The sequence below is a fragment of the Macaca mulatta genome, chromosome 2 (assembly GCF_049350105.2).
Source record: "Macaca mulatta isolate MMU2019108-1 chromosome 2, T2T-MMU8v2.0, whole genome shotgun sequence".
Taxonomy (NCBI): domain Eukaryota; kingdom Metazoa; phylum Chordata; class Mammalia; order Primates; family Cercopithecidae; genus Macaca; species Macaca mulatta.
The window spans coordinates 79,326,303-79,340,951 of NC_133407.1; the positions used below are offsets into that span (position 1 = coordinate 79,326,303).

General features: G+C 35.7%; 1 protein-coding gene across 4 annotated transcripts in view; it reads right to left on the reverse strand.

The window, feature by feature from the left end:
• PDCD10 (programmed cell death 10) overlaps positions 1 to 14,649 on the reverse strand; it is a 51,659-nt gene that overhangs the window by 33,083 nt on the left and 3,927 nt on the right. For 3 of the 4 annotated variants that reach the window (XM_077990274.1, XM_077990275.1, NM_001266410.1), the window contains 2 exon segments: positions 9,137 to 9,209; positions 3,552 to 3,761 (listed from right to left, as the gene is read on the reverse strand). In XM_077990274.1, coding sequence (XP_077846400.1) covers positions 3,552 to 3,647 — 96 coding nt within the window. In that variant the 5' untranslated portion in view covers positions 3,648 to 3,761; positions 9,137 to 9,209. 4 annotated transcript variants of the gene reach the window in all.

Below are 14,649 nucleotides of genomic sequence, written 5' to 3' on the forward strand. Positions count from 1 at the left end.
AATTGTTTATTTTTCAAAACATAACATATATTGCTTGAGAAAACAATTCCTCTAAATGGTCTTAGGAAAAGAAAACACAAGCCTTATTTTTTCGTGGAATCAAAAACTGAACCACCATTCTCTCCTTCCCGATATACAAAGAATCACTACAAAACAATAGTTACATGAGAACCTGATATGACATGAAATGAGGTTTCCAGAAATCCATTATTCCATAATGCAATCAGGGGACCTATTTCACAGTATATTTACAACACATGCAATAAACTTGGACTCTGAACTCCGCAGCAGCTGATTAAACAAGAAGCCTACTTCTTTTCAGCTGTCCTGGCATAGCTTTATTAAGTCTAACAAACATCAAGCTTCCAGAATGCCATAAATAACTGGCTTACAAGCTGTAGTAACAGTACTAAAATTTCCCCAGGTGTAAACATGTCCTACTAGCTAGAAATCCTTTAAAAGATGACTTCTAGACTGCCATTGTAGCTATCATGGACCTAAAGTTAAGGTGAGAAGGAGTAATCATTTTAACTCTTACAATACACTGTAGACAAGATTTAGTGAATCATTTAGCTTCAGAGTAAAACAGTCATCCTTACTATGGTACAATTTTGCAGATTAATTTGACAACTACTTTCACTTTTAAATCTGCACAGCACAGAAAAAGCCAAACTAAAATATAATTTCCCTATTAAATATATAGAGAAATTCATGGGTAAACTACAGTTAAACACTAATGTTTAACTGATTAGGTATCTTATTTATATGTTAACAAACTAAAACACCAAATAATAATGCCAGTATTTCATTCTTTTTTAACCAAACACTTCATATTTGAAGGAACAATAAATATTTTACTCCACTCCCAATTCAAGCCCTAGTTTTCATCTCTATATCAAAGAGGAAACCCTAATAAGCACCATCCGTATTTCTAAAACCCTATATTTCTGAACATGCTTTTGAATACGACATAAATAATTTTTTTAAAAGCTTGACACCATGATGTCAATGTTAGGTCAGTAAATTCAATTTGAGAATTATGCACGAAAAATACCACTCAAATTGTTAGAACAAAAAGTTTTTCTAATTTATCTTCATTCACTAGAGGATTAAACTGAAGATATGCAACGTAAATTTCCCTCCATTCAAGCAAAGTCTCAAAATACCAGATAAATACAGAAAATTCTTCCACACAACTTTGCCCAATAACTTATCAACTCAGACACACAGACATGAAAACAGAGTATCTCTGAATGGAACTGTGATAATGGTTCCTGGAGTAACTGAGAAGGTCAAATTAAAGTGTTACCAAGATAGGTTACTCGCTAGCTTATAGGATCTGTCTCCTTATCAAATTTCTAGAGCAAGAATAATTTAAAAATTTACTTGCTTAAATATCTGTGTTTCCAAATAGATTCTTGAGAACATGCACGCAGCCTTTTTCACACCTCTAGACCCTAACAGAAGTATTCAGCAAACAAATGGCTGGCATTCAGTAAGTATTTACTAAACAGAACTAAAGCCACTTGCTTCTAACAATAGCTCCTTGAAATGAATGGGTAAGTATCATAACAAAAATGGTGAAATTAATTACTGGTGTTGGCTACAGCTGCCAAAGATGGACATAACCACACCTAAAAAGTCTCCAATGCTACCATGGTGGCAGTATAACAGGAGGTTTTTCAAAAAATGCTTTTTTTTTTTTTTTTTTTCTGAGATGGAGTTTAGCTTTTGTTGCCTAGGCTGGAGTGCAATGGCGCGATCTCGGCTCACCACAACCTCCACCGCCCAAGTTCAAGCGATTCGATTCTTCTGCCTCAGCCTCCCGAGTAGCTGGGATTACAGGCATGCACTACCACACCCGGCTAATTTTGTATTTTTGGTAGAGACGGGGTTTCTCCATGTTGAAGCTGGTCTCAAACTCCTGAGCTCAGGTGATCCACACGCCTCAGCCTCCCAAAGTGCTGGGATTACAGGCATGAGCCACCGTGCTAGGCCTAAAAGATGTGTCTTCCTTGATAACAACACTCCTAAATTTCTCAACCCCTTTGTGGCTAGGTTTGGCCATTAGACTTAAGTTCTTGACAAAAAAATTAAGTGGAAGTCTTGTGTAGGCTTTTCAAACGGATACTTGAAGGAAGCAAACTCAGCTAAAAGCAGGACCCCACTCTCTGCCCCACTTTTTCCCCTTCCAGGCAACAACTTAGGATGTGATGGGTGGCTCTTCAGCAGCTATCTTGTATGCTGAGGTGACCTTGATTGACAATGGAAGCCAAACACTAGGATGGTAGAGCAGAAGATAAGAACTTGAGTTTCTTATACTGAGTCATAATAATACTAGCCCTGGACCACTTGCTTTCAGAATCTTTTATGTGACAGAAATAAATTTTTACCCAAGTCACCATTTTGTCCATTCTTCTACGGTTGTCAAACCTAACATTACTTGAGAGACAGTGTTTAAAAATTTAAAATGTTGACTGAATTGGCAACTAAGTCTGTGGCTTTCATGGCAACGAATGTAAATGGATCACTCTCTACTGCCCCTAAGACTTAAGATTATAGAATACAACAACTGTAATCAAATCCAATAATGTGGAAAAAAATGGTTTTGAAATGCAGAATCTTACTATAATGAAAGTATTTTACAAAGAGAGATGAAAATTCATTGGAAATGGGTGAGAGCATATAGACTACAACAGTAACAATAAGCTTAATGGTACTAAAGGCAAATTAGATTAATAAAATAGCAAAAAATTATTAAAATTTTAAAAGGCTGAAGCCACTGAATTTGAAGTCTGGAAATATTGATTTCAGTTACAGGTAATTTTAGGAAAATAATTTCATATATCAAGGCCTTAGTTCCCCATTATAGAAAAGGAATTAAATAATCTCTAAGAAAATTTCAGTTCCAGAATTCTCTACATACCTTAGCATGTTAATATTAATTTAAAAGAAAACACCAAAATACATCGATATTAAGTCTAAGACAATTCTTCAAATTAAAAAGCAACTACATCTTTTCCAGATACAAAGCAATGATATCTTCCAAACACCGGTTTAAAAAGTTTTGTCACCACTGACGATATCTTATTCAGATCTTTGTGCCTGCTATTCTGGCTACCGAGAATGGACTTACCTCCAACTCTTCAACTAACTACATTGATCTCTTTTAGATATCTTTCAGATCTTAGGATATATGTTTCTTCTTGAGTGAGGCCTGTCCTGACCCCTAGAGTAGGTCCCATCTATTTTCTTTCTTAACATACTCTCCTTTTAAACTTCATAGTACTTCATCACCACTGTTCATTCATATAATTATTTGTGTTCTTTTATTAAATGTTTCTTTCCCATTATAGCATAATATCCAGAGGGAAGAGGCATTTCTGTTTGGCTTTGTTTTCACTACTTTTTTGCCCTGATACAATGCCTAACACACAGATAAGAGTTAATTCATGCTAGTATTTCTTATACAAAAGAACAAGCAAATGAATAAATAAAGCGGGCATTAAAGAATTGCAGAGTTCATGCAAGAAAATGTTTACCCAACTCACCTCATTAAACACAGGATACATGACTGCATAGAGGGGCATAGAAACCATGGATGTGGTCTCAGCTTCATTCTTCATCTCTTCCATTGTCATCCTCATTCAAAAGCCAACTACAGTTGAAAAAGCAGTGCTAAAATGCAGAGGAATCTTCATTCACTGCAATATTTCTTCTCTTTTTTGGTGATAAAAGAATTGGACACAAAACACACTGATCTGGTGAAAGGGAAGAAAGAACAGAGATTTACTATATTAAGGGGAAACAACAAATATCAATAATTTTCCTTTCCAAATTACAGAGTTCCTTCCTACCTTACAAAAAGCTATTTTTTAATATATTCTACTTGTGAAAGCAAACCTAGTTGGCAAGAAATTTATCTTTTCCTCCAAAGACTCAACAACTGCCCTTTCCTAGTGATTTAAGACACTGCTTAACTTGAACCAAGAGAGTTCTCTATGAAGCGCCATGGAATAATTATGCATGTCATGCCACCATATACAATCTAAGAGACCATATCAATAAGATACATATTTATAACATTTATACACAATATAAAATTATAATCAGGAAATGCATGATGTGTAAGTGTGTGCAGAAAAACAAATTAAAGAATCAATAAAGAAGAAAGAACTAGGGTGTTTTAACATTTGTATTAAAACCTTTTTGCTATGTGTTTATTGATTCTGTCACCTGAAAATAACACAAATATAACAAGCATCAAATATTTCAGACAAACATAAAATTGAAAAAAATTTTACCAAATGTGATCCACTTGGTAAAATACCTACTACTTAACTGTGCCAGTGATACCTTTTGGTATTTAGAAGAACTATGGAAATTGCTGTCCAAATCTGGCACGAAAACTGAGAAAGAAGAAAAACCCAGAGAGGTTGGTAGTTTGGGATTAAAATCAAGAATTCAACAATAAAAGATATTTTGCCTTGAGATGTTAAGGAAATATGTTAGTTTTTAAAGAGAATAAAACTATTTATTTCCTTTGCTATGGTTAAAAAAAAAAAAAAAACAGATCCTAATCGTAAAGTGAATGAGTGACAGCAGTGACACACCTATATTAAACAAAAAGCATTTTTTTTATTAATTTCTACTACTTGTAAAGCATTTTCACAGCATAAAACATTCTGCACATGCATTTAGTCCTATAATAACCTGCTTTAAAAAAGACTGCAATTCTAATTTTACAAGTGTAAAAGCAGGCTCAAAGATAATAAATAACTTGCCCAAGATCACACAAGTAGAGACCCAAGACTTGATCCCAGGACTCTGAATATAGATCTGATACTGTCATATACCAAAACCAAATTTGAAGTGGAAATAAAGAACCCCACGTCATCTATTCAAGAAAAGTACCCAGAAGTTATAATTCACTAAACATATTTAGAGTATGTTTAGCACCACTAGGTATGAAATGTAGTTCCTAATCATTAAAAATTGATCTGTGCCAGAATGTGTAAGACCTAACGAGACTGAAAGATACAATCAAAGGCCTGCAGTGACGCTTCAAAAAGCTCCAATAACCTGTTCCATTTGAAAGCTGCTTAGTGTTCTACCATATCACTACCAGTGAAACGGAACTCAACACCTACGGAAACTGTTTAGTCCCATTTCTGACAGTTCTAAACATCAAAGTTCTCCTGTTTCTCACCTGAAACCTACTCCATGATTTCACAGAACAAAAAGAGCAAAAGGCGAATTCCTAAATTTCATTCCATGGGGAAAGAGAATACCATTACCTGATTATATAACTCATTTAAGTAGATGGCTTTGGTCATAGCAAGACGAAGAGAATGGAGGAAGAATAACAACAAGGAAAACTAAGAGACTTAGTGTACCTATGTCAGAAATAAACAAGACCAAAATCATAAGCAAAAAGAAGTAGATAAATACCAATTGTGGCCCTACTGTTCCTATTTAACTACTTAATGTCACTTGGTAATCTGCTCCACTTCAAAATAAATTGGGAAAACTTCATAATAAAAAAAACCTGGAGAAAAGGAGGACGGCTAAAATGCAGTGATATCAGTCAAAATGAAAAGGACAGAATGAATGCAGAATATAGACAGCAGCAAAGGCATGGTATCATCAATGAAAAATGAAGAAATGGCAAAACAAAACCAAGAACAGACCTTGAGGAGCTCTCTCATTGTGTGACAGAAAAAAAAATTATTTATTTAATAAATATTTCATTGGTTACAGAGGTATGATATCAAATATAGAGCAGCGAACAAGACAAGACAGTCTCTGGCCCCATAAAACATGTTTTATAAAAGGCAAGTCAGAAAACATACAATTGTGATGCACACACAAGGGAGAAGTCAAGCTGCTATATCGCTATGAGAGAACTGGAGAAAACCAGCATCACAAAACAAGTTTCAAGGAGAAGAAGGTAGCCAAAAGTTTTAAATGCTACTGAGTACGGAAAGTAACTTTTAAAAAAGCATTTGATTTCTTGATGAGGTTAAAGACATAACCTTCAAAGAGCAGAGTACTTATATACTGGGGTGAGAACTCCCTGCAGGGGCTAAGAGAGTGAGCTGGTAAGAAAGGAGTCTAAGCTTTCAAGAATCTCGGTATAAAGGAGGTGAAATACTTATAAGAAAAGTAAGCACAATGGAATTACTTTTGTGTTTTACTCTTTTGAACACATACGCATATAACTGCAGATGTAGAGGCTGCCAGAGGTAAAGGGATAAGGTAAGTGGCTAGAGTCACTTTCAGAATTACTGTTGACATCTCTACCTACCTATCCCCAATAAACCTACTCAAATACTTAATTTTTACCTTTTGTAAATACTGGCATTTAATTTTTTTTTTTTTTTTTTTTTTTGAGACGGAGTCTCGCTCTGTCGCCCAGGCTGGAGTGCAGTGGCCAGATCTCAGCTCACTGCAAGCTCCGCCTCCCGGGTTTACGCCATTCTCCTGCCTCAGCCTCCTGAGTAGCTGGGACTACAGGCGCCCGCCACCTCGCCCGGCTAGTTTTTTGTATTTTTTAGTAGAGAAGGGGTTTCACCGTGTTAGCCAGGATGGTCTCGATCTCCTGATCTCGTGATCTGCCCGTCTAATATTTTTAAAACTCGTGTTTAATAATTAGTCTCTTCTCTAAAACTAACTTTACATTACTAGCAGTGCTTATTTGTCAACAAAAAGAACAGTATTTTGGCAACATCATGGGCTACATAAGTGGCTGGCCTACGGCATACATGCCATCTTTTAATACTGTTCTTATGAAAAATGCTCCAAAGAACCAATTTAAAACTCAACTTTTCAGAACACACATTAACAATGGGGGCTACTCACAGTTTCAGTAGCATTTACATGAGATTAAAAATCATCAATTCCAATACAACTTTTTAAATATTGAATTACTGTCAATTTCAACTTCAAGTTAAAATATGCCTTTGTCATTCCTTCCACATGCTTCTTCATTTGAAATAGTTCAAAGGACAACGTGCAATTACTCCACGCAACAAAGAGCCTGCTATGGAAACAGCAAAGGTCAGCTGAGCTGAGTGAGGTCTGAGGCCCCCTTTGACAAGGTGCCTTCCTTTTAGTATGAGTGTGAGCACGTCCCAGCAGCTGGGTAGCACATTAACAGAATTTCAGCCCTCTAAGGTATATTATTTTCTGAAGTAGGTGCTGTTTATGCACATACAGAAAACTGAAGATCACTGACTACAAATCCCACATCTGAAAACGCCTTAAAAAGTTATTTCATCCATTCCACTATCTACAGTAGAAACCAAAGTCCAAAAAGGGTGTAGTGACTTGCTCCTGGTCACAACTTCTAGCTCATAATTAAATAAATAATAAAAATTTAATGTTGGTATGACAGCATCATAGCAAGAACTTTATGACTGACATTTCAAATGTACTGCTTTGAGGGGAAATTTCAGTTCAAAGTAAGCTTTGTGTACTGTTAGCATCCACAGAATAAAAACCAAGAACCAGAAATGTTGATAAGAACTTAGACAAAAGGCATACTTTAAAACACATTTTTCTCCAAAAACACCCATTGTGATATCGGGATATCAACATAGAGTATAAGCAATCTTCTCATTTATAATTTCCCACTCATTTTCTTAAATATTCAAACTAGCACTGATAGTTTTCAACAGAAGATAATCAGCTTTAAATATCTTCCTGAGCTAAAGATAATTATCACTTGCTTAGAGTAAGAAGCCCAAAAACATAGGTATTCGCCATTCCACTGCCAAACTCTTAAATTTCTGGTGTTTCTGCCCTCCCTAACCAACTTGAGTCTGCTCATTTAAAGAGCTACACACGGGTGTATCTCAGGGCTCAGAATCAGTATTTCCTGAAACTGCCTTACTTAACTCCATCTGGGACTTGAGATAAGTCTAGAGCCAAAGCTATTTACTACCAAATGAAAGGAGTGGACCAACAGAAGCTCTTGGTACTGGTATAGGCACTTCTTGGTTAGAAAAACAGCTTTTTAAGTAATTCTACACTTAAAACGTTTGTAGGCAGGCAGGTCTTATTGTCTTGTTTTTCTCTCTAGTAAAATCCAGTACTCAGTCCTCTCAGTTGGCCCTAAATTTTTACAATTCCTGTAATTTCTCTCTCTAAAAAGGGAAAGGCTGATTGACATGTATGCTGGATCTCCAACAAAATGTGCATGAACATTCAGTTAAGAGAAGTGTGTTCATTCTAGCAGTGAGCAGAATCCTGTATTTATGTTCTCAAAGTGTGTTTCTTCTTCCCAATAGAGACATTAGAGTCAGCAAAGCAGGCACATAACAGACACTTAATGTTTGCTGAGTGACCAAATTCATGAGTTAAGAGATGGACAATTTATAAATTGAATCAGTCTTGCTAATACTTTTCAAATAGCATGCCTAGCAAAATAAAAACAAACACAAAAATCAAATTAATTCTATTAACAAAGCTTGGACCCAGCCACATTATCACTGGACCCAAAATTCAGTGATAATAAGATTTCATTGTTGTTATCAGCTATACTTTCCAAAGTAATTTCATGGGAATTTTTTTAAGACAATTTTTTTTTAAGCATCAGATCATTAAAAATTATTTACAAATTCTAGTAAGGAAGTCCTCCCCAAGAGTTGGTTGACCCAGGGTTTCAAATAACTGACAATTCCTTGCTTTCTTTCAGTAACTTAACATACATACTCATCAGCTGGGCATGGTGACTCATGCCTGTAATCCTAGTACTTTGGGATGCCGAGGCGGGTGAATCACCTGAGGTCAGGAGTTCAAGACCAGCCTGGCCAATATGGTGAAACCCCATCTCCACTAAAAATACAGAAATTAGCTGGGCTTGTTGGTGGGCTTCTGTCGTCCCAGCTACTCGGGAGGCTGAGGCAAGGGGATTGCTTGAACCTGGGAGGCGGAGGTTGCAGTGAGCCGAGATCGTGCCACTGCACTCCAGCCTAGGCAACAGAGCAAGATGCCGTCTCAAAACAAACAAACAAAAGTAACATACTCATCAAGCTCTTACAGAAAATGGAAATATACAAAGACTGTATAGATCACAGGCTGGCCATTTAACACAGTTGGGAGGGGTTAACATTTGCTGACACAGTTCACATACCTTTTTAGGATTTTCTCACGCCAAAACGTTGTTAGTCACTTCCAAACAAGAGACCAAGATTTAGAGGAGAAAGCTAGGAAAAAGGGAGGCAGAGGAATAGGGTAAGTCAGTGATCCTACTATAGAGTAAAATGAGCTTGATATCTTAAGGATATACCTACATTTCTCTTCTTGACCTGCAAATTACATCTTCTATAATTCAATGTCTTCCATTTCCAGTTTTCTTAATAAAGTTAAGTGGAACTTAACCTCCTTGAACATACACTACTGTCAGTTTAGTAATTATATAATTTTACACTTAGGGACATCTAGAAGCAATCTCTTGTTAATGATAAGTGTATATAGCACTTTACCACTGTATTGTTTATATATATGCTTTAAAAATATCAAATGGACAATTTGTGAGGAAAAATACAAGGAAAAAGCATAAGCATTTAAAGACTCAAAGCATGGACTCAAATTCTGGTCCTGTCATTTATAAACTATCTTTGTCTCTGAACAATTCATTTCACCCCTCTATGCTTTAGTTTCTTCTTTAATATGTTTGACAGCTCTAGGGTACTTAGCAGCACAAGCTTGTGGATCTTCAACTTGGTGCTGCTGAGACTTCTAACTCACCTTAAAAGTTAACTTTAAAAGTTAACTTTATCATGTCAAGTGTATGCACTTACATATTTTGTAGAATACTGTTTCTTTTTTTTTGGGGGGGGGGGACAGAGTTTCACTCTGTCGCCCAGGCTGTAGTGAAGTGGTGTACCTCCACCCACATTCAAGCGATTCTCCTTCCTCAGCCTCCCGAGTAGTTGGGTAAATTATAGGCACCTGTCACCATGCCTGGCTATTTTGTATTTTTAGTAGAGACGTGGGTTTCACCATGTTGGTCAGTTTGGTTTCAAATTCCTGACCTCAGGTGATCCACCCACCTCAGTCTCCCAAAGTGCTGGGATTACAGGCATGAGCTACCGTGCCTGGCCAGAGTACTGTTTAATACAGAAATTTATAAAATGGGTAAGAAGTAACTTTTTCTACACATAGACAGTATACAGCAGGAGATAGTGCTCAGACTGGAAGAAAAAAACCTCAGTTTGAATTTTTGCTCAGCTGGATGCTATCATTTCAGTTTCGTAAATCTCTATTTCTAAACTAGTGAGAATCAGAAATATTGAAGTACTCACTTCCCCAGGTTAAGAGTAATAAATGCATATTAGACACTTAATACAGTAGCTAACACACAATAACCATTCTATTCATATTGTTATTAATATTTTAGCCAAAATTATAGGGACCTGACATGGAATCGACTACAACTAGGGTGAGGCAAACCAGATGCCTAGAACACAAAATTTTGCTCTGATTTGCACGACTTGGAGAGTTACTGCTTCTTCAAAGTTTGTACCCTAGGCACATTTCTTGCCTCACCCTAGTCCTTCCCCTGCATAACATACACAATAAGACTCAAACACTGATATCACAATGTCATAAAGGCCACCTACATAGCATATTTTCAAAATCTTTTTTCTCCCATTTGCCAAAATGGGTGCATAAAAAAACTTAGTTTTGGCTTACATAAAATAATTTGGTCATCGGGGCATTTTAAAACTATTTGCCAAGTCAATGTTAAAATTACTTTTTCTAAATGTACATAGGTAAACTTAACAAAGGAAACCATGGTCAAGAAGCAGGTTGGGTAGCAGGCTGGGTTGCAGACTGAAATCAAGATTTGATCAAAGCCCTTGAGATAATTCATAAAAGGTGATAATCTATACAAGATAATCAAAAGTTGACAACAAAATCAAAGAGCTCATTACCTCTGAATTAGCTGATGGGAAATGGAAACAATAACAAAATAGTAACAACTGGCTCCTTACGATACTTCAAAGCAACTTGTTCAGGAGGAAAAATATACATCTTTTTAGTTTTGACTATCCTCATTTTTTTTCCCTATGTCTAAATTTTTGGTAAATTCTGATCTGAGTAAAATTTAAATGAAAATACTTGTTGGGAGACAGGAAACAAATTTGTCGCCTTGAATATGTTTATCTTTTGCCCATAAAGTTCTCAATCTAGTGGTTCATGAATGATGCCTAGTTGAATAGTTGTTCGGTGTTTAATTGAGGTACATGTCTATTTTCCTTTCTGCTAATATTATTCCTTGTCTTAATTTCTCCAATATGATGTTAATTAAAGCTTTCCTTTAAAATCCCTTAGAAATCAAACTAAACTTAAATCCTCAGACTGTTCTTATGCCCTCTCTGCTTAAAGGTACAATTAAAGGAATCTGTACCACCCTGGGTCAGAGCTACTTGCTTTGTATCACTTATAATCTTAGATACCTAGAATTTAACTTAATGACTCCTAATGGCTTAAGATCTTCTAAAACATGCAACAGGTACTTTCATTACCTTTGCACCAAAAACACTGCTACAGGCCACTCAAATGTTGATAAAAAGTATTAGCCCCAGACAATAAATAGCCTCTGCCTTATTTAACATTAGGTGCTAATGAGGCCAAGATTCTACCTTGATGATGCCATTTAACTTTACCTTTAGCTCCCAATTGATCTCAAATATAAATACTATTGCTTACAAGAAGAAATTAGGGTCAGAATAGTATCTGTTTTTACTGCATTTACAGTTCCTCCTGTAACCTTCACTTTGCAAAAGTGTGATTTATTTTTTAAGGAAGCATACCAAAAATAAGGTAGAACCTTGGAAATCTCTCAAATTTTGACAGTATTGCATAAATGCCAATTTTAATATGGATAAAGACAAAGAGAAAGATGTGCATTTCTCAAGTAAAAAAAAAAAAAAAAACAAAAAAAACAAAAAAAAAAACCAAAGGATTCCAAACGCTTTGGAATTAAATGCAAAAAAAAAAAAAAAACAACAACAAAAAACCTTGCAACAATCTAAACTCGTATAGGGAGCAGTTGCTGTCTAGAGGCCAGGTCTGATTCATTTAACATTCCCAACAGGCTTTTGTTGTAGTAACCTTATATAAGTCTGAGGAGGCAGCCAGTGTGTAACATCTTAGGGTTTTGTCATTCCATAACTTCAATCTCAGTTGAATTCCAGTCTATCTTGAAGTAAGAGAGAATGACTGAATAAGACAGGGAGACCCATTTCAGTGCCAGGGACCAGATGGCAGTTAGACACACTATCATTTATTTTTCTATCAGCTGTAATCTAAAATTATAAAATGAACTGATGCACATGGAAGTACTTACTATATTAGAAAGACTAAATGTCCATACAATGGTCTTTCAACCCTTTCCCCTTGTATCTACTAAAGTATAAACTCCCTAAAGAGAAATTGTATCCATTTCTCTATTTCCTAGTATCCAACACACTATTCTGCATAGTCAGTCTAAGTCAGCAACAGTGTTAGTTGGAGATATGGTGATGAAAAGCTGAATAGCACATACCCTTGAGGGTATGGAGTTTTGCAGGGAAGACAGACAGTAAAGAAACACAGTGACATGTCACACTGCCACTTGGCATTAACACTCCAGGGAGCATACCCGCTTCACACGATACTCCTACCCTATGCAAGTTCAACAGACATGGTGAACATTTGTTTGAAGAAAACAAACAAAAAATAACTTTATTAAAAATAACTACTGGAGTATATGGTAATTCCATTCCATATGCAAAAGTCCCAGAATGAGAGAGATAAGAAACATGGATCTGCCTCTCCCCCCACCAGACTGAGAGCCACAGTGAGCTCTCACAAAGAGCAGCTTGCCACACTGATTGTGACTCTTGTACTGTAATATATGTATTTCTTTTTTCAATATGGTCTCTGAATAACAAGTCAAACACTTCACCTGGTACTCAAAAGAAATCTACTCCAATGCTAGAAAAAAACTGGCTGTGTTGAAGTTGTGTGCTACAACGTGTACTTCCTAATAGGTTTTTCAAAAGTTTGAATATTAAGTAATTTCTGCCTGCCACGCTGACCTTAGCATTTAAGACTTAACTTCTCTGTAACTACAACTCTTAATGCTAATTTCTCTCCAACACAGTTCAATCACTAACATCATTTTTACTTTAATGATGAAAAACATGGTCTCTTGAGTCAGCCAGCCTGGATTCAAATCCGAATTCCAAGCATTTTTTCCTGCAACCTTAGGCAAGTTCCCTAACCTCTCTGTACTTTAACTTCCTCATTTAAAAATTGGAGGTAATAGTGCCTCTACCTCCAAGGGTTGTTGTAAGGATTATAAGAGATCTTGCAAAATGCTTAGCATGAGACCTGACAGTTACTTACTACTCAATAAAAGCTAGCTATTATACTAGGTTCCAGCTCATTCCAAAGAAGGTTTAAGGCAATTTCACAGGTAATATGCATTCAATAAGTAAATGAATCAAAAAGTCATTATTTAGACTAACCTCTGCTAAACTTATTCCCAAGGGACTGGCCTGACTATGTTAGTGACTACCACTTAACATGTTCCACTGCTGTTACCCAATAGTTCATAAGCTTGTTAATAAAATTCTTTTCTTTTTCTTTTAACCCTACAGGCAACCTTGATTCTGTCAACTGTATAAGAATGAAACTGAATAGTGTAAAATCACCTCTGGGTGATTTTAAAAATGGTTATACATAGCCAAAAACGTAAGGGTGAGCTTGAAAAATAAGTGTAATATAATACATTTAAGACACATTTAAATTTTGTAGCTTAAATGACAAAATTGAAATTTCCATCTTCATACAGACAAAAATGAACCACCAAACCACAATGTTTATCTTTCAGCACATAAATTATTTCTAATTGCTATAATAAATGTGCTTTAATTTTTGCATTGTGTTTGTGTGTGTGTGTCCCTAAAGCATAACCCTCTAACACCGCAGCTTACTAAAATATTTCAAATGCAATAACATAAATAACAACGACATTTAACTTCTAAACCACTTTTATAGTTTATATTATGGAAAAAAATTATTTATCGTGCAAGTGGCTTAAAATTCTTAGTAACCCCTACGATAATGACCTTAATCGTCCAACAACATATAAAAAGCAGTACTTCAGCTTCAACCTCCACATACTGGTTATGCTAGGTAAATATGAATATTTCATCCAAGATTCAAGTAACATCAACACTGACTTTCTAAAAAGTTTCGGATTTAGCAAAGACTTGTTTTTAATAATAAAATGGATAGTATTACTAAATTTTAAAGCCAAATATCAGCAATCTCTTTTTGACAATATCTTGTGGAAAAGTAAACTGGTAAATCCATGAAGGCATATAAGGCTATAATAACTCAGGACTATTGACCTTACTCTATGCCATACTGTGGTACAACAAATGACTGCGGAATTTGTTTTCAAGACCAAAACCTAACACGATTTATCACTAAAATTCAGTTTGCATGTTTTAAAAAATGATCTTTTTATGCTTAAGTCTCCAGGTTTAAAGCAAATAAGATTCACTTAAGTATTAGAAAAATTTTTAGGAATCCCAAAATATAAGTTCCTTTGAAACAAAAACTACTCAATTTTACAAAGCCACC